Source organism: Pseudonaja textilis, chromosome 2, assembly GCF_049901715.1.
Source record: "Pseudonaja textilis isolate UNSWEBS1 chromosome 2, rPseTex1.2, whole genome shotgun sequence".
In the NCBI taxonomy this organism is placed as follows: domain Eukaryota; kingdom Metazoa; phylum Chordata; class Lepidosauria; order Squamata; family Elapidae; genus Pseudonaja; species Pseudonaja textilis.
This window is the reverse complement of record NC_141991.1, coordinates 7,337,345-7,358,065: the sequence shown is the minus strand read 5'-3', so window position 1 is coordinate 7,358,065 and position 20,721 is coordinate 7,337,345. Positions and strand designations below refer to the sequence as shown.

General features: G+C 43.6%; 1 protein-coding gene and 2 long non-coding RNA genes across 3 annotated transcripts in view; 2 read left to right on the top strand and 1 right to left on the bottom strand.

Annotated features, from left to right (window-relative positions):
* Positions 1–3,127: 3,127 nt before the first annotated feature.
* LOC148126641 (uncharacterized) lies at positions 3,128–4,911 on the bottom strand. Its single transcript, XR_015742483.1, has 2 exons — positions 4,815–4,911; positions 3,128–3,460 (listed from the first exon to the last, which is right to left on the bottom strand). It is a non-coding gene; the product is annotated as an uncharacterized LOC148126641 (long non-coding RNA).
* LOC148126642 (uncharacterized) lies at positions 3,194–3,593 on the top strand. The gene is made up of 2 exons (XR_015742519.1): positions 3,194–3,245; positions 3,350–3,593. It is a non-coding gene; the product is annotated as an uncharacterized LOC148126642 (long non-coding RNA).
* A 7-nt stretch (positions 4,912–4,918) lies between the features above and the next one.
* LOC113451242 (uncharacterized) overlaps positions 4,919–20,721 on the top strand; it is a 29,795-nt gene continuing 13,992 nt past the window's right edge. Inside the window, exons 1-4 of the mRNA XM_087928487.1 lie at positions 4,919–5,137; positions 10,618–10,745; positions 13,163–14,918; positions 18,139–18,287. Of these exons, the coding sequence (XP_087784613.1) occupies positions 10,658–10,745; positions 13,163–14,918; positions 18,139–18,287 (1,993 nt within the window). The 5' untranslated portion in view covers positions 4,919–5,137; positions 10,618–10,657. The remainder of the gene's footprint in view (positions 5,138–10,617; positions 10,746–13,162; positions 14,919–18,138; positions 18,288–20,721) is intronic.

Here is a 20,721-nt window from a genome sequence, read left to right as displayed (position 1 = left end):
CTGGAGTCTCTTTCATATTGGAAAACATGCGTTGTTATAAACTTTACGACATAGGTCTCCATCCAATGTATACATGTCACAGCTGTGATGTTCTGGCCATTCTTCCAGGAATAGATCCTTTCTTATTCCTTTGCCCACAGTAATGGGAGAAATTTTTTTTTTTTAAAAAAAGTAGTTTGAATTTGCTACCCAGGGTAGCCCCATGACAAATGGCAAATTTAGCAAATAAATAATTTGCAACTACTAAAATTAAAATGGCAATTGTCTGTTTACCTCCAGCTGGTCAAAATCCTAAGAGCTGAAGGATGTACTGGTGATCTTTAGATGTAGGTGAGATACAAATAAACAATCTATAAAAGGAGAAATGTATCCATGCATGGAATGTGGAAAATGCTTGCACATCTCGCAATGTTATTCCACACAAAGGAGAAACTTTGGAAATAGTGCAATGAAACCTCAAAGGATTCTTAAATATGCATTCCAAGTACAGAAAGAATTTCAAAGCTTTACTCCCCACAAAAATTGGTACTGGTTGTGCCCTTTTACTGTAGCAAAAATTCAAAAAAAAATTCTTCAGTCAGTTTTCTTCCTTTATTTCATCTGATAATTCTTACTATCTCAGGAGACCCTTTAGTTTTCATTATTTGTATTTCATGTTTTTGAGAATTGTGTTTGTTTCCTAATTCTTCAAGAACCATGTTTCTCTTCCCATTTGTTTATATTAAAATAGCTTTATATTTCTCCTTTAATGCATAGCTGCCATCTCCTTTGTACACTTAGCTTTTTTTAAAAGTTTCCCTCAGACTTCTAAATTAGCTCTGCAATTTGAGGTAATTTTTTTTTCTGGAACTGAATGTCCTTCTACCAGTACTCCCATTCAGAATACAATATTTTCAGTGTTGACTCTCGCCCTTTTCAGGATCTCCATTTTGCTCTCCCAAAGCTTCTCCCCAGATGCCAAAGACACTTTTATTACCTCATTATCAAGAATAGAATAGATGAATAACAAGAGTTGGAAGGGATTTTGCAGGGCTTCTAATCTAGTACAACCCTATAACCATTTCAGGTAAATAGTTGTCCAATCTCTTAAAAACTTCCAGTATTGGAGCATTCACAACTTTTGCTGGCAAGTCGTTCTGCAGATAAATTGTTTTAACTGTTGGGAAATTTCTCCTTAGTTCTAGGTTGGTTTTCTCCCGGATTGATTTCCATCTACTATTTTTTGTTCTGCCTTCAGATGCTTTGGGGAATAGCTCGACTCCCTCTTGTTTGTGGCAGCCCCTGAGATATTGGAACACTGCTATCCTGTCACCCCTGGTCCTTTAGGGGCTGTTCCTCAAGAAAAGTGTTATTAACTTCGAACTGGAGAGTCCTCACTTGGAAAAGGACTTTGGAACAGAATCCCTCAACGCTACCATCATTTTACCACAAGAGAACAACGCTCCCCTTCGCTTTCTCAAGAGACGCGGGAAATCTTAGCCCCGCCCCTTCCAACGTTTGTTTTCTAAACATTCCAAGAGGCCCAAAAGGGTCGGTTTTTTTTTCCGAGGGAAGCCGCCAGGACAGCGAAGGAGAGGGCCGGAAGGGCCATCCGATCCGCACTACGGCCTTTCTAGGGAGAAACACTCTCTCCCTTTAACCCTTGGAGTAGACTGGAGCGATCGGGGATGCCTGGAATCCATCTGCGAGTGGGGTGGAGTTTGGTTTCTCCTCCTGCGTCCTCAAATATATGTTTAATCTGCCAATGAATAATGTATCCAGGGGCTGTGAAATTTGAGTTTTGATCTGGACAGTCTGAAATGGAATAGGGTCTCCTATTTGACTGCCATTTGTCAGAAATGGTGTAAGCTCTCCCGCTTGGGGGGGGGAGGGGTGGACTAGATGACCTACAAGGTCCCTTCCAACTGATTATCTGTTATCCCGTCAGAGCAGGGGACTCGACTAGAAGACCTCCAACGTCCCTTCCAGCTCTGTTCTCTTTTCAACCATGCCCTCTCGGATACTGTCAGAGAAAAAAATATAGTGGCAGCTCCCTTGATTAAAAGTACAAACTGAGAGACCCATCAGCTCTAATCCCTATGTATGCACAGAAGCCAGTTAGATGGCTTTGGGCCAGTTATGTCTGACCTACAAGAGGAACTATTAGATACTCCACCTCGGTTCCATAAAATAAAGGTGGGCGGCATGCCCCTGGTGGAGACTGACTCTGAGGAAGAGGAGGAACAGAAAACAGGGAGTGGGAGTGTGGCTCAAGAGGTGGTGGAGGAGGCTGGAGAAGGACAGGCTGGCTGAGCAGTCAGAGGAGGATCCAGGCCTATTCATCCTAGGTCACGCAGGGAGGAGAGGATCAGGGAAAAGTGAGGTCTATTCAAGAGGAGATTACCATAATCCTCCTTGTGGCTTGCAGGTGGGAGCTATGTATATAAGTTTGCAACTGGGCAGTTAGAATTTGCAAGAGTCAATTTAGTGTTCACCTTGAAAGAGGTTTATCTTTGCTGGCGTTCTTCCCATGGACTTTTCTAGGTTATTTTCCTGGAGTTTATGAATAGTTATCTTGGCTTGCTTCGGAAGTCTCATCAATGTGGTTTGTTTTGATTTTCTGTTTGCCTCATTATTTATTTTTGTGACTTTAAACTGTGCCTAATAAAACAGTTGAAGGCCTTACCGGACTTTAACATATGTTTTGGATTATTTTGAGAGACTACGGGTCATCACAGTGGGATATAAAAAAAATAAACAGACCATAAACAGGGGTTTGATTAATGATCAAAATATAATGTGGTAGACTCTGAAGCATCATCTCCTAGTGAATAGACAGAAATAGCTACCGCACATAGTTACACATTGTCCCAAAGGTGCTTTTTCAAGAGGCAACTGAACTTTCTGGTTTTTCTTTGAAGACATTTTGCTTCTCGTCCAAGAAACAACTTCGAAGAATGAATGAATGAATGATTTATTGGCCAAGTGTTAGACACACAAGGAAGTTGTCTTGGTGCATAGGCTCTCTGTGTACATAAAAGGAAAAGACAGAAAGTCCAAAACCAGAAAAACCAAAATCCAGTTGCCTCTTGCAATAGCTCCTTTGGGACAACCATGACCTGGGTGATTGAGAATCTCTATAGACATATTGTTAATGTAGCACTTCATTCTATTTTCAATATTTTATTTTTGCAGTATCTCTAAAGAGACTTCCCCTCTTCTCCATATTTTGGAAGGGCTATTGAATTTTAGTAAAGCTATCCAAGGTAGGAATGCCAGATCATTTTTTTTTAAATAGCTTAGCTTCATGATAAAAAGAAATGTCTCCTGATCATTACATACAAATCTTCCCATATCCTTCTGTGGACAGGATCTGAAATTGGATTTCCCAGTTCTGCTTGGATTTCCTGATGGTGTATTATCCATGCCCATCCCACTTCAATTCGAAATTGACAGCAGGTGGAAGAGATGCTGCCTTTAACTACAACGAAAGGGAAGACAGCTTTGTCAAGCACGGGAGACTGGCAAAAAATTTCTGTAGCGGGGATAACTTCTTTTTTTTTTAAGTAAAATTTTATTAATTTTCAAGAAAAGTACACAAACAAAACATAAGACATAAGAACATAAAACATCTTTTCTAACAGCTACTTAACAAGACAAATAAGACATCTCATTTAAGTACAATATAGTTCTAAATTATCACATTTCCACACATAACTTAATATGCATCTTATATATTCAACTTCATATCTTATTACTGTTTTCCACCTTCTTACTGTTTCTTCCTTTATTTCTATTCAATTTTATTCATTCATATATTTCATATTACTATATTTCATATTGTTACTATTTCATATGTTCTTATCCAACATTACTCCTCAATAAACAAATGTAAACTGACAAAACACATAACATAAAAAATATAAAACTTCTTTTTAGAAAGCGGCTTAACCCCGGGTTATAACTTTTGGTACAGACTTAAATTAAATTCATGCTCAACTTATATACTATTTCATATCTTATTAAAAATTCTACATTTTACATATAAACGCAAATCCCTGCTATCACTGAAGCCTGGCAACCCGGAACAGCAGGGGATAACTTCTGTTATTGAAACAGGAGACATCCACAGCAAGGGAAAAACAAGGTTGTTGGGGTTTTTTGGGTAAATGTTTCTTTGCAAAAACAGGTTTCTGCTGGGAAACTGACCTACATTCCCAGCTGTGGTGTGGGAAGAGTGGCACAATGTCCAAACTTTACTCTCTCAAGCGCCTATCCCCTAATTCCTCATCAGTGATCACCTAGGGGGTCCGCTCCCTGTTGCTTCCCAGGTGTCAGATCCGTGTATCTGCCATTCTTCAATGGAAGAAGAAGGGTGGTGGTGGGGGGTTGATACAAGTAACCCTTTTTGATGTAGCCCGAACATCTTAATTCTTGTATTGAATCTGTATAACCTGCACACGATTTACAACTGGGGACTGGAGCCCAGATGCCTGAAAACGTGTCACCTCTTGGAGAGACAGCAAGAGGAGAAGGGACCATAAAAATCCCAGCTTCGAAAGAAACTTCCTGGGAAGATCTTCTCAACTACCATCCCAGAAAAAAAAAGAGAGGGAGGATTAACATGTTGCTTCTTTGTATTAACGAAATCCACACCAGACTAATGGGGAGGGTTCTAACCCCCTTTATCTAATCTGCATGCTTAAAGGGATATTAGACCCTGCTTTGAATATTGCCTGGCTATCTTCCTTTTCAGTAAAGAATTCCTTTTGAAATACCCAGTTTTCAAAAGTTCATTCTTATCGTCTGAAAGAGGGAGAGTCTGGTCCTCATACCAGGATTAAAACAGGATCTGCCCAGGTTTGCCCTCTTGCCAAGAGCTTCCAGGTCAGTGGAAAACAGTCCATTGGATCTCGGAGGATAAGGGAAGAGGGAGGGACCTGTATAGGGAGAAGCAATCTCTGTTTGCACTTTAAACCCTCCTGTGGTGGGTCCTTCCGGGGAGGGAGGGAGGTGCAGTTTACGGGAATGTGCTGGGAAGGCAGTGGTGCTGGAGGAGCTGCGAGGAAAGCATTGCACGGATCCTGCTCTGCACGCCTCTCTTGGGGAACCGAGTCCAGGCGAGGGGCAGAGCCGCCTTTCCCTGCAGGGCAACGGGGTAAGAAGCTTCCATTTTCCTTTCCCTTCAGGTAGATCTGGGTGAGGCGGGGAAAGTTCTTGGAAATGTGACTCTTAGATGCTGCTTTTTGGGTCTCTCATAAGATTGGAACATAGAACAAATAGAATTCTTTATTAGCCAAGTGTGATTGGACACACAAGGAATGGTGTGTCATACTCTCTCTTGGTGCAAATACTCTCAGTATACATAAAAGATACATTTGTCAAAGAGTCGAGAATCGTAAGGTACAACACTTAATGATAGTCATAAGGTACAATAAGCAATCAAATCATACTAGGAAACAGTCAGTATAAATCGTAAGGATACAAGCGACAAAGTTACAGTCCTACAGTCACAAGCGGGAGGGGATGGGTGATAAGGAGTGATGAGAAGGTTAATAGTAATAGTAGTGCAGACTTAGTAAATAGTTTGACAGGGTTGACCGGGTTATTTGTTTAGCAAGAGTGATGGCGTTTGGGGAAAAACTGTTCTTGTGTCTAGTTGTTCTCGTGTGCAGTGCTCTATAGCGTCGTTCTGAGGGAAGGAGTTGAAACAGTTTATGTCCGGGATGTGAGAGGTCTGTAAATATTGTTCTTACAGTCAGCACTTTCTCCTAGAAGAGTTTGCCTCCGGAGTTGCAGGTGCCTTAATCACTGGAGGCTTTCAAAAACAGACCAGACAGTCATATACTATAAGGTCTCCTGCTTGTGCAGGGGGTTGGACTAGAAGATCTCGGAGGCCCCTTACAGTCTTAGGATCCTGTGTCCTATGATCATCCCCCATGGGGTTTTCTCTGGTGCTGTATCAGCTCCAGAAGCCTTGGATTTAAATGGCGAGGAATTCCGAGCAGCCATCCTACATCGTTGCTTCGCAGATGCCAGACTGCCATTGGGGGCGGGGTGAGGGATCAATTGTGGGGAGGGGTGAGGGAACTCAGAAATGAAACCATTCGGAATGTCTGCCGGAGACGTCGACTGGCTAACTTCAAAGCCACAAAAGATGGGAATGGAATGTAGATAATGGCCAAGCCCGCCAGGCAGCCGACCTGTTACCAAAACAATTTATTTAAATCCCATTGGACACCAGGGAGATAATGTGAGGGGGGGGGCAAGGGCTTGGGAGTGGGGAAAGCGAGTGGGCAGTGGTGTACTAATCACTAAGAGACTAAGCATGTGCTTAGGGCGCCAGGCCCAAAAGGGGCACCACAAAAACTTACGTAGATTAAGCTTGGCTTTGTTTGTACGGTATGCATAAAGGAGGGGCGGGGCACCAATTTATCAGTGCTTAGGGCACCAGTGAGCCTTCATTCCACCACTGGTGAGTGGGCAGTCTTCACTCTCCAAACCTCAGATCTGGCCTTCTCCTCTTTTGTAACAGCTTGGCTTTTGTAAAAGGAAACCTTCCACTATCCTCCTAAATAACCTGGTAGAACAGAGAGGGGCATGGTCCTTCCTTGGAGCCATTGCTTAGGTGGGGGAGTCGCTCAGGAGTGCCCTTTCATACTCAGGATTGAGTTTGCCCCCATTTTTTTTTTTCTTCATGAATTCCTTTTTCATTTTTTTGTCTGCTCCTTTTTATGTCAGCACTGGAGATAGTTGTGGCGGTGTGCATTTAAAAAGGTATCGTCCCTTTCCCGTAGGCCAGAGGTGGGCAACTATGGCCCCTTTATGACTTGTGGGCTTCAACTCCCAAAATTCCTGAGCTAGCATGGCTTGCTCAGGAATTCTGGGAGTTGAAGTCCATAATTCATAAAAGGGCCATAGTTGCCCACCCCTGCCGTAGGCTGTTCCAAAGGGCAAGTCCCACCTGTAGAAAAAAAAGGAGTTTTCGTTATCTTCACTGATTATCCTTTAAATTCCTGGGAGTCTACCTCAGCGAAGATCTTACCTGGAAAATCAACACAACCCAGAAAGGCCCAACAGAGACTCCATTTCCTTAGGGTCTTGCGAAAGAATAAAGTGGAACAACGACTGATAACCTCCTTTTACCGGTCAATAGAAAGTATCCTCACATATTGCATTACGGTGTGGCATGCTGGCTTGACAGCCACGGATAGAAAGACACTACAGAGGGTGGTGATCACAGGACAAAACATTGCGGGCTGTTCCCTGATACCACTAGATGACCTCACTTGGGCTCGCTGCCTTAGAAGAGTGAGGAAAATTCTCAGGGACGACTCGCATCCCGGTCAGCACTTCTTCACTCTCCTACCATCGGGCAGGAGATAAAGAAGCATAGCCGGCCGCAACGACAGGCTGAAGATCACTTTCTACCTGTGGGCTGTCTGACTTCTGAAGGGAAAATAACTTCATGTCAACGTAGTATGATAAACTTACATGGCCTGTGCATTGTGCAACAAGGTCACATAGTGTAATAAGATTGGGACTGGGTTAGGGACTTCGGTCCTTACTGTGTTGGGGTGGTGGTGCAGGAAGGGAGGCTCAGCCAGTCTCATTGTACACATGTTGTACTCCGACAATAAAGATAATAACAGTGATCTGACAGCCACACATATGAGGTCTGCTTGAGACCCCTGGAGTCAAGCTATGTGAGGTGCTTTAATGCATACATTCACGGCTAAGAGACCTGCTTCTGAGTCTAATCCCTGCTCCTTCCATCGCTTTCAGTTTTCCTCTCACCCAGTATCAGCAGCTTCTGTGTCTTGTTGCTGTGGCTGCAAAGTATGCAGATTATCTGATTCCCTAAGTTACCATAGAGAAAAGCTAGAATCGCCCTTCTGCATTGTAGTAGCATTCCAGAACATGGTTAGGATGTTTGATAGCAAGTTAGTCCTTTGCTGTTTTTTCCCTCCACTGGTAGATATTATACAGGTAGTTCTCGACTAATGACCAAAACTGAGCCCAAAATTTCGTACTTTTACGTGAGACATTTGTTAAGTGAGTTTTGCCCCATTTTACGGCATCTCTTGCCACGGTCGTTAAATGAATAGCTGCAGTTGATAAGTCAGTAAGACAGTTGTTCAGTGAATCTGGCTTCTCTGCTGATTTTGACTGATCATAAGCTCACAAAAGGGGAGCGATCACATGACCTTGGGACACAGTAACGATCATACATAAGAACTAGTAGCCAAGCATCTGAAATTTGATCACATGATCACGCGAATGCTACAAAGGTCGTAAGTATGAAAAATGGTCCTAAGTCACTTTTTTCAGTGCCGTTTTAACTTTGAATGATCACTAAATGAAGCCGTGGACTACCTATAACACTTGAAATACTGCGTCCAGTTTTGTTTGCCAGAATGTAAAAAAAAAATGTTGAGACTCTAAAAAGAGTGCAAAGAAGAGCAACAAAGATGATTAGGGGACTGGAGGCTAAAACATATGAAGAACGGTTGCTGGAATTGGGTATGTCTTAGTCTAATGAAAAGAAGAAGTGTTGTAGTTTGCCGGCAGCAGATGTGGACGACTGAGGTCTCGGAGAGTGAGGACTCAAATGAGGGGCGTGTGATGCAGGGATTGGGCCAGGACTATCCAGGAGTGGAATGCTGCCTTCGGAGATTGTGGAGGCTGGCAGCAGCGATGAAGAGGTCCCCGAGGAGCCTGGGCCCAGTGCATGTGCACGCAGGGCTGCTCAAAGGAAAGAGCAGCTGCAGCAGCACAGGCGACTCGGGAGTAAGGCTGCAAGATAATTAGTCCCTCCCCCCAGAGATAAAAGCCAACTGAGAAACCAGAGTTCTTTGCAGGAAGCAATGAAGTTTTTGCACTCAAGCCTTGTGGACGTTTGGATTATCTTGGTTGGTGTTTGGAGACTTTTTGTGTTTGAAATATTTCTTAGCAACTTTATCTAGTGTTCTTGGCAGCCTTGCACAACCTTGACAAGGCTCGTTCTTATCAGAGACAATTAGTTTGAAATAGCCTTTTAACCATGAAGGAATTGAATTCTTAAAGTATCATTAAAAGGTTTTGCTGCTACCTCCGTTTGGTGTTTGTTTCCTTGGAACAAGGGTTGGGTCAGAACACTAGGGGAGACAGGATAGCAGTGTTCCAATATCTAACAAGTGGGAGTCAAGTTATTCTCCAAAGCACCTGACAAGAAGCAATGGGTGGAAATTTATCAAGGAGAAAAGCAACCTAGAACTAAGGAAAAATTTCCTGACGGTTGGAACAATTGATCAGTGGAATAGCTTGCCACCAGAAGTTTTGGATGCTCCATCATTGGAGGTTTTTGAGAAGAAATAATCATTTGTCTGAAATGGTATAGGGCGTGATGACCCAGGGTGGGATACAAAACAAACACAGTTACAGAAAACAGGTGAAGCCCCTTTTATTCCTTCACTTTGCTTCCAAGCTCTGAATATCTTTGACGGAAGACAAAAAAACTCTCATACAGTTACATGAAGAAGGAAAAAAGCAACACAAACCAGGCAAGATAAGGGCTGGAGGATGTCCACAGATCACACACACTGAGAAGGACGCCAAACTCAGAGAGAAATTATAAACTAGAGATATTTACATGCTTTGTTTCCAGCGTTCGCCAGTAGGCAGGGCCATACTCTTATTCAGTTGTCACAGCTGCAGCCCATGAAGAGGATCAAGGCCCTCTCCTCCCCTGTAGACCACATCTCTCCCTTATCCTCTCCTCCCTGCGTGCCCTAGGATGGATAGGGAATGGGCCTGGGTCCTCCTCTGACTGCTCAGCTGGTCTTTGCCTTTCCCCAGTCTCCTCACAATCTCCGGAGCTACACTTCCACTCCCTGTCGGCTGTTCCTCCTCTCCCTCTGAGTCAATCTCCACCAGGGGCATGACATAGGGTTTCCTGTCTGAAGAGCGGGTTAGAAGACCTCCAAGGTTCCTAGCAACTCTATTATTCTGTTATTCTGTTCTGCTATAAATGAAATGGTACAGAACAGGGGTGTCTTATGATTAAGGCATAGTGGAGGGCTTAAATCTGGCCCGTGGGGCTGGCCTGGAAATAGGAACAAGGTGTGTGTGGGCCACACGTGTCCACCCCCATGCCCTGTTTTCAGCTTGGACGGCCTCCTGCAGCACTCTGCTGGCCAAAACAGGGCACGGGCCAGAAATGGGGGGTGGGGGGTGGGCCATGTCTCATCTCCCCCACCCTGGCTGGCCAGAGGAGAACTACAATGCTGATCCAGCCCTTGAAGAAATCCAGTTTGACACCCCTGATATGGAGTCGGACTAGAAGACCTCCAGGGTCCCTTCCAACTCGTTATTCTGTTCTGTTATTAATTGTAAGAATGAAAAATGGTCAAAACCCAGAGTTCGGTCACTAAATGAACTGTTGTAAGTCGAGGACTTCCTGTAAAGCATTAACTGAGATGTATTTTTAACCAGAGGTTTTGCAAGTTGTTTATTCCTTTGGTAAGATTCTGCAAAGAAGATACTTATTTGCCCCAGTTAGAAATTTTGGTGGTTGTTTTGTTCCTTATGAATTTGCATATAATTTATTGAATATTTCACTAATACAAATGTTCATGGAATGTTTTCTTTTTGTTTCAGGAGTTGGTACTTCTTAAGGATATAGCTGTGTTTTTCTTCCATGGAGGGGTGGGGCCTATTGGATTATGAGCAGAAAGCTCCACACCAAGAGGTCATGGTGGAAGACAGAAAGAATATGGCTTCCTTCGGTAAGGGATTTTCTTTCCTCTGGCTTGAAAAGATGTTGGAAGTGAGCAGTTTCTCTCTTTCTATCACGGAATGCTAGTCTGTTCATTGTGTACAGTTGAGAGAGTTTTTAACTGCAATTTTATTTGTATGTGGTCTTGTAAGTGGGTTAAACCCCCACACGCTGCCTCCAGAAAGAGGAGAGAGGTCTCCTCCCATGCAGTTTCTCATCTTAATCAGGTTGTGTCTGTTTCCCTTTGTAAATAGACTTAGGAGTTGTTTTCATTTTGTTGCTGTCAGACTTGCCTTAATCAAATCTCTTAGGAAAGAAATACCCTCGGACCAGGGGTGGGATTCTACCGGTTCAGACCAGTTCAGGCAAACCAGATGTTAAAGTTACATCTGGTTCACTGAACCGGTATTTCAACCGACCGGCTGGCCCTGCCCACCCCTCCCCTCCCAGAAGTCTCCCCATGGCCCATTTTCGATGGAGGGTTCATGTGGAGGTTCTGGGAAGGGGAGAAATGGGCCTTCCGGAAGTCCAGAAACAGGCCTGGGGGAAGCTGTTTTCACCCTCCCAGAGGCCCGGGGGAAGCCTCTGGACCCTTGGGAGGGCGAAAACGGCCTTACCCGAGTTCTGGAGGCCCACCGGAAGCTGGAAACAGAAAATTCTTGTAGGCCACGCCCAACATGGGTCTGCCCAGTTGCTGGGATTTTTTAACCTCTGTCCTCGACTCTTATTTCATTGAAGTGATAGGTTCTTTTACTAAAAGATGTTGGTTGCATTAGAGTCAGGCTAGAACTAAATTTCCCCTCCTCAAAAGATACTCATCCCAGCCCTCCCCCCCCCACAACCAGTCTGTCTTCAGCCAATAAGGATCTGCTTATGTATTTTAAGAATGCTGAGGTGTTTGGGGGCAATCCACATTCTTTCTCAGGGTGCATGGCTTTGAGTGCTGGTGCAAATTAGTTTGGAGCTTCTCTGTTCTTCGTCAGCTGTCATTTCCCACTTCCCTATTTCCTATAACCAACCAGATTGATTGCACATTTTTTGTCCCTCCTCCCACGTTCCACTCCTTTTTTCTAGGATGCCAGCAAGGGGCCAAGCCGAAAATAGCAGACCTTCTAGCTGCTTGTAAAGGTGGTACTTAAGAGACCCAGTGGTACACAGGGTTTATCACAAGGATGTTACTGCTAGTAAGGTGGACCCTTTGATAGTCACGTTTTCCAGAGATGGGACCTCCAATTCTGGTGGCTCTCCCAACCACCATTATTTACATGGATACCTTCCTTTGGGATAGCTAGGGGAGAATGAAAACTGGTATTTTCAAGGGGAAGTTTCCTCAACAGAGAAGGCAAAACCTCATGGCATAAATCAGTACTTCCACTTTCTCAGATATAAATTCAGTGAACTGATCCTCTCTCATCGTCCAATTTTGAGGGGAAAAAAAGTCAGCTTTCAAGAGTCCCGCGCATATCCTTGGAACTGAACTGAAAGGAGCAGCAGAGCTGATGGGGCCCCACCCCGAGACACAAAATTATTTCCCCACAGCATTACGAATGTCATGTCCCTGTTGGAATCTGATTCTGAGGGGAAGGTCGAAAAGCTGACAGGGAGTGGGAGTGTGGCTCTGGTGGCTGGGGAGGAAACTGGGGAAGGGCACAGTCCAGCTGGGCATTCAAAGAAAGACCCAGGCCCACCCCCTCTTTATCCTAGGGCATGCAGGGAGGAACAGATAAGGGAGCAACGTGGGTTACAGGGGAGAAAAAGGCCCCGATTCCCTTCATTAGCTGCAGCTGGGAAAACAGGTTAAAGAGGGCGTTTCCGCATAGAACCTTGCTGGAAGCAAAGCGTGCATTATCTTTGTTTGTCAAGTCCCATCTGGGTTCTGGTGTCCTCCCAACTATACGTGTTTCATTTTCTTTTGAGTTCTGCAATTGCTTATCCTGCCCTGTCTCGCTAATTGCTGCAGCGTAGTTTGTGTTGGTTTTTATTTATAATTTATATGTACTTTTGGTTTGGACTAAATTTCTTCCCTTTCAAAACTGTTCTTGGGAGAGTTTTTTTTCTTCAGCCGATGATAACTGGACATTGAGGGGTCAAGTTGGAGGAATTAAAGGGACTTTACCTACTTTTGTGACTTTTTGTGCCATGCCCTGGGTCATCACAATGAGTTGCATTCTGCAGCACACAGAGGGCAAGAGGGAAGCCTGGGGCAGATCTTATATCAACTAGATATGCAGCATAATACTATGTTTTGAACACAAGCTGATGGAAGCAGAGAGAATAATTACAAAAAACGGCTAAATGAATCAAAGATAGTGGTGGGACTTTTACTAACGTTCAAATAAGAGAGCCAACAATGATGCTTAATCCCTTCACACCTCATTTTGTGTCAACTTTCCTTTTTTATTCCCCCTTTCTCCTTTTCCATGTTAGGTGATGGATTGAAGATAGTCCATGCTGCCCAAGAGATGGCAACACCTTTTCTAACAGCGGAAAAGGAAGTTGCGGAAAGAATGAGTGAAAAGGAAAGGCCTGAAGAAAAGGAGTTAAAGGAGGAACTGGGGAAATATTCTAGTTCTCCGTATGTAGATATCAACATTTTCTTGCACAATGACGATACCCAAGCAAAAGCAACATGTCCAGGCTGCGGAAAAACACTCAGAGATGAATTGGGATTATGTGACTGTTACACAAGCCATCCCCTTACGTTCCATAAAAACATTCCCAAAGCAAAGGATCCATACCCATGTCTGGAATTTGGAGAAAACGCCAGTCAGGAAAGTCACCAGAATTCACATCAGAGGGTCCATGAAGAGAGGAAGCAGAATCAATGCATCACCTGCGGAAAGAGCTTCAGAAACAGTGCAGCCCTTATTTCCCACCAAAAGATCCACAGGGAGGAGAGATGGTATCAATGCAAGGAAGGTAGCGCAATGTTTACTCGGAGCAAGGAATCAAATTCCCGGAAAAAAAGCCCCACTGGGAATAATTCATGTAAATGCCTGGAATGTGGGAAGAGCTTCCGCTCTGCAACTCACCTCACTTTCCACAATAGGATCCATACAGGGGAAAAGCCGTATCATTGCACGGTGTGTGGAAAGAGCTTCACCCAAAATGGCAACTTCAATTTACATAAGAGGGTCCACACCGGAGAGAAGCCGTATAAATGCATAGAGTGTGGGAAATGCTTCAAAGCCCCCGGTGCCCTTACTCAGCATAAGAGGATCCACACGGGGGAGAAACCCTATGAATGCCTGGAGTGTGGGAAAAGCTTTAGCAGAAGCTGCACTCTGACCTTACACAATAAGATGCATAAAGGGGAGAAACCTTATAAATGTCTGCATTGTGGAAAAAACTTCAGTCAAAAAGGTCATCTTAAGTCGCACGAGAGGATCCACACAGGGGAAAAGCCATTTCAATGCACGGAGTGCGGAAAGAACTTCCGTTGTTCTGCAAACCTTACTTCCCATCACAGAATCCACACGGGGGAGAAGCCCTTTCAGTGCCTGCAGTGTGGAAAGAGCTTTGCCAGTTCTGGTGGCCTTCATGCCCACAAACGGACCCACACGGGAGAGAAACCGTACAAATGCCTGGAGTGTGGAAAGAGCTTCCGTAAACCCAGCCACCTAACTTCCCACAGTAGTATCCACAGCGGAGAGAAACCGTATCAGTGTACCGAGTGCGGGAAGCGCTTCAATCAAACAAGTCACCTTAATATCCATAAAAGAATCCACACCGGGGAAAAACCCTATAATTGCTCCGAATGTGGCAAATGCTTTACCGACTCAGGGGCCCTTGTTCGCCACAAATGGACCCACACTGGAGAGAAACCATTTGGATGCAAGGAATGTGGGAAAAGCTTCAGTCAAAAAAAATCTTTTATCGTACATTACAGAATCCACACTGGGGAGAAACCGTACAAATGCACGGCATGTGGAAAGAGTTTCAGTGATTCTCAAGAACTTGCTTCCCATGAAAGGATCCACACTGGGGAAAAACCCTATAAATGTGCGGTGTGTGGAAAGGGCTGTAGGACCACCAGTGACCTTAGCTCCCATAAGCGGACCCACACAGGTGAAAAGCCCTATCAGTGTGGTGAGTGTGGAAAGTGCTTTAGTCAAAACAGTTCCCTTAATAGCCATAGAAGAATGCACGCGGGAGAGAAACCATACAAATGTATGGAGTGTGGAAACTGCTACAGAAGTAGCGGTGGTCTTAATTACCATAGGAGGATACATACAGGTGAGAAACCACATAAATGAGTTGAATGTAGAAAAGTAATTAGAATCAGTCGTGTAATATCCATAGAAAATTAATTCACAGAAGCCATTAAATGTATCAAATGTGGAAACAGCTTTATCTATTTATCTATCTATCTACCTACCTACCTACCTACCTACCTGTGAAATACCACTCACGCATCATCACAAAATCTCCAGAACTGTAAAGCCTACATACTTGAAATTTGGCACGTATGTTCCTCTTGGCTTCTAGGTACTCACTAAAAAAGGATTAGTATTTCATATATATTATTATTAACATGCTCTGATCCTGAGTTCTACTCCCCCTCTCCACCTGAAAAGAAATGCAAAATACAAGCAGAGGAGTTTCAGTTTCACAGCACCAAGCAGCTTTAGTACAGAACAGTTGAGCTAAGCCACGCCCAGGCTCCTTGCTGTCTCCTTGCTCACATAGCAAATACTGTTTCAGTTTCCAAACAGCCCTCAACTCTCACAGACTGAGAGGACACTAGCCAGATGAATACTGATGGATGCTGGTAGGCAGGGGCAGAATTTTTTTCTCCCCTTATTTTCCTCCCCAAAAACTAAACCCACGACATAGTTTCATAGCGAAGCATGGGTCTAGAACTAGTTTAAAATATTTCCCTTATTTTTCTTGCAAAAGGCTTTGCTCATTGGAGGAACTATGTAAATGTCTCAAGGATATAAAAGTGCTTTGGTGCCTCTTCTTTGCTTATTCCCCAAAATTTATTTACCTGGAAGAAAACATATCAATACACTGAATGGGGAAAGTATTTCTGAAGAAAAACCTTACTTTCCAGAAAACCTTACTTTCCAGAAAAAGACAATGTAAATTAAGGGGCTTCAGGGTGAAAAGTATCCTTTTCATCAAAGGATCCACGTAGAAGGGAAATCATGTATAGTACATGCATGACATGCTGGAAGCTGTTCAGAATTGAAACAACTATAATTCCCATGGGAAAATACATACTGGGGAGAAACTATGTGTGGCAAGTACAGAAGTGCATGAGTGCACAATCATTCATTTCATACCTCATAGCAGGGTGAAACTTTATAAATGTATGTCATGTGAGAAGTGGTTTGAAGTGGTAGGATCTGTTGAATAGATCAGTGGCCCCCAACCTTTTTTGTGCCACGGCCCGGTACCGGCATCAGCACGCATGACAAGGCAAGGCGAGCTGAGCGACCGGCCAGCCAGCCGTCCCACGCTTCCCCCCACCACCTTCAACTCCTCCTTTGTACCTTTGTCAATGGGCTTTGGGATGGTCGCTCGGCTCGCCTTGCCTTGGGTGCTAAAAGAATCCTTGTGTCTTAGTTTCATTCGAAGCTGCCCCCACCTCGATGAAACTAAGGCGTGAGGATTCCTTCAGGACCAAACACCGCTTTCCAACCGGAAAAGCTCACTGGAAGCACTTTCTCATCAAAACAAAATGGCGGCGCCCAGCAAACCGGCGGCCCGATAGGAAATGTTCCACGGACCGGTACCGGTCCGCGGCCCGGTGGTTGGGGCTCCCTGGAATAGGTAACCAAATGCCTAGAAATAACAGGAGTTTGTAGAAACACCGGAAGCTTTATGGAAACGTTAATGGCACAGTAGAAGATACAGCTGCTAGTCATTGGTGATAGTTTGGGAGAGCTTAATATTAAGAGCGGTTGTCAGAGTGCACACAGCTTTACTATGTGAGACAACCCAGGAGCAATACCAGCAAGCAGAGGTTTGTAATAAATAGTGGTTTTATCTACAAAAGAATATATACTATACATACACGTACTACAGGCAGAAGTCAAACCAGCATCAATTACACACAACAAGAGAGAGAGAGATGCCCTAACAGGGCCTCTTCTTATTATACAGGCTCTTAAAGGGACAGCAGCTAAAAACCTTGCTTACTCATTCCCATCATTGCATCATTACAACAACTTGTCAGTTCTTAAATTACTACCCTGATAGAGGTATCTTTGAAAAAGAGTTATCACTACTACTGTTTGTTGTTGCATTGATTCCTCCGACCACTTTATTGAACAAATGAGGCCATAGCTCTCAAACATCAAAAATAGATGTCAGATCATCCTACCTAATAGGAGGTACCTGGCCTCACAGTAGTAACTGTGAGAGGGATGTCCTAGTGCAGGGGTGTCAAACTCACAGTCCGGGGCCCGGATGTGTCACACGCTGGCCACCCCCACCTCTGGTTTAGTGAAGGGGGAAAAAGTCACGATACGTCATGTGACGATGTGACGACGCGAGCTCGACACCCCTGTCCTAATGGTTCACTGCTTAAATATGAGTCAGCATCAAGATCACGGGAAGTGATAGTACTGTTTTACACTGAACTGATGAGATCACATTTGGAATACGGTCACCCTGATTCAAGAAAAGATACTGGAGGCCCAGAAAAAGTCCAGAGAAGATTTTAGTAGACATTCCTGTATTAAATTTCAGAATTGCCATCATGCGCTTGAGTTCCACATTTGCTAACTGCCAGTCTACCACGGACCAAGGGGGGAATGCTTACAGGAAAGGAAAAGAATGTGCCTCTCAGTTAAAGTGCCTTGCGGTGAAAAACTTCAAGGCTGTTGCCCTGGGAGAAGGCTGCTGCGGCTAGAAAGTCGCCATTTTGAAAACAATTTATTTGAATATGGTTAGACGTGGAGGGGTGGGGGTGGGGGTGAATGACCAGCAATGGGAAGGGACAAAGGGGGAAAAGTTATTGGGAAAGATTTGGTGCGTGAGCTTAAGTTCTGACTTTTGCTATTCTGTATTCCACTTGGCTTTTAGTAAAGTATACCTTTTGACATGAATGGAGTCGAGGGTCTTGCTTGCTTGGAGAACCTGGTTGGGGCAGGGCTGACAAGTTTTATATTCTTCTATAAACACCAAACCAGGTGTGGGATTCACATTTCTGTTTCAGTTTTCAGTTTTCCGACTTCCCATAAAAGGTTCCACACCGAGGAGAAACCATATAAATGTATGGAGTGCAGAAAAAGTTTAATAACCAGTAGTATGCTTTATCAACACAGGTGGATCCACACAGTGGGGATATACAAATGCAATGAATTTGGAAAATGCTTCTCTAATTCAAGTTCCCTTTTCCCCCATAAAAGAATCCACACTGGGGAAAAACGACACAAATGTACGGAGTGTGAAAAGTGCTTTATTAATTCAAGTTCCCTGACTTCCCATAAAAGAATCCACACAGGGGAGAAACCATATAAATGCAGTGAATGTGGAAAAAGCTTTATACAAAGTAATGCATTTAAGAAACATAGAAAGATTCACTCGGAGGAAAAATCAGGTAAGGTAGACTGGAAAGGATTTCTGGATTACTAGAAATTTCATACAATCCTATTATAAAATCCTATAACTGTATAGACTGCGAAAAGGGCTATAGTACTAGCACCAATCTGCTTTTGATATTTCACACAGAAGCAAAACTATATATATATGTAGAAATTCCAGAATGGCAGAATTATTCTTTCCCACAAAAGCATCCAGTCCAAAGAGAATCCGTATAATTGCATGGAGTGTGAAAGAACTTCACAACCAGCAGTGACCTTAGTTCCCACAAGAAGATCTGCACTGATAAGAAATCATAAGTATATGGTGTGTGGAAAGGATTTTACTCAACATCAGTCACCTTAAGGATATAGTAAAATTAGTTTGTGAGAAACTTGCAAAACCAAAAATATCCTAAATGAATTGTGTGACAAAAAGACCACAGGTAGCCCGCAATTGTCGGAATTATGACTGACAACCTCATTGCTAAATGACAACATCACTACGTGAAGTGTCAGGCATGGACATTACTGGTGATGTAATTCCACAGTAGTGGTGAAGCAAATAACTGCATGATAAGCAGAACACATAACCATGACTTGCAATGGACTCTGCTTGTCAGAAGCTGGCTTGAAGCTGGCTGCATTGACCACAAAAATGATGTAATGGGCCTATGTTTGAGAACTGATTGTAAATATACTTTTTCAGTGTTGTTATTTGAACAGTTGCTGAACAAGGCAGTGAGGAAGAGAAACCAACTTGCATAACATTCATGCTATCCCTGTTGTACAGACTGCTCAGTACAAGGTCTATCTGCCTCACTCTTGGGATGAATAAAACACCAGGTTGGTTCTAAGGCAACCTTGGCTTTGCTGTCACTATGTAATTTACTGAATAAAAAAGCAACCTTTTGGTTTTTTTTTCTTGCTTTAAAAATAGTTTTATAAAATGCCAGTCTTATAACTTTCATTTTCTTTCTTTCTTAAATGCACTTTTAACACAGGCAAGAAAGGAATACCAGGGGTGCTCCAGAGTTACAGTGAAGATGAAACCTTTTCTTCCTCCAGAGTTACAGTGAAGATGAAACCTAATATTCTCTACTTAATTATGGAGCTATGTCTGCATCCCGACTTTGGGTTGAAGTTCAGCCCCATAAATATTTAAGGATGCCATCCAAAGCAGAGATTCTCAGATTGAGAAGAGTTTGAATCATTACTGATTGGTCCAGTGTCAGTTTTCACTAATTGGAAAAGTAGCTTATGATGAAAGATGACTGGTTGTAGTACCTCAGCAGTTCTCTAATTTGGAGTTTCAGTTTACCTTTCCAGTCCCAATAAATAGAAAATTTTTAGTTATAACCTGTCAGCCTTCAAGATCTTCTACTATTGCTTTGCATCTTTCGGCTGCCATAAGTAACCGGGGGGAGGAGGGGGGACAAGTTGGGAAGCAAGCTGCAGGTGGTGTAAACTAGCATTGTATAAAATGAGGAGGGGGGAGAGTGCATTCTTGCTTAGGTTTCTATTCCTTGCTTAGCTTTCTCTTCTCTGCACAGCTGCAAACCTTTATCAAAGTATGCCAAGGTCAATGGACAGAAACTTCATCACCACCTGAAGATGTCCACATGATGTTCTTCACAACTTTTAATTGGAAGAATCATTTGAACTATTGGGGGTGGGAACATTTCCATCACTTTGTATATGTGATTTACGCGCCTATTTCCTCAGATTCAGAATCTTTGCTGTTGTGGAGCGATGGTAAGGAAGAGGCAGGAACCAGAGCGTACAACGAACAAGGCTTTATTGCAGAGAATAAAGGGTTGTCGCGTCTGCTGGCTAACTGGCAGACTAGCTGGCGACAACAGGGCTGGCTCTGCTCGACAGCCGGCTTTTATAGCCGATTGTCAAACGGAGCCAGCCAATGGGAGCGGCTGGTGCTCCTGCTCAAACAGCGGACCTGGTTGGGAACTCCAACCAGTTCCACAGACATACCATTTGCGTTGCTACCACTTCATTTCCAGTAAAAGATATCTTTTGTCTAATCAAAAGAGTCTAAGTATTTCTTGGGTTTTAAATGGAGCACCAACTGACATAACCTGCAGATGGCAAGTGATATGGCATCCAGGAATGGAAACCCAGTTCATGAAAGATGGGATGGATCCAAGACAAAAACATGTATTTCAAGAGAAACATAAAAAGTCATCAAGAATTGAAAATTGTTCAGGTGAGAAGTATTTGATCAAGAGTTTCATGTGGTGTCTCCTAAATCTGAGGAGAAGCTAGTCTGGGTTGGCCTCCCAAAAGACTCCATCTTGAAGCACAGTGTTAGGAAGAGACGGATTGCTTCTAATGTAGCAGATTCCTCAAACTTTAACACTGCTTACATGTAAGAGCTTTATTATGTTTTTATGCTGCCGCACTCCACAAGCCTTCACGGTAACCTACAGTTAAAGCCAG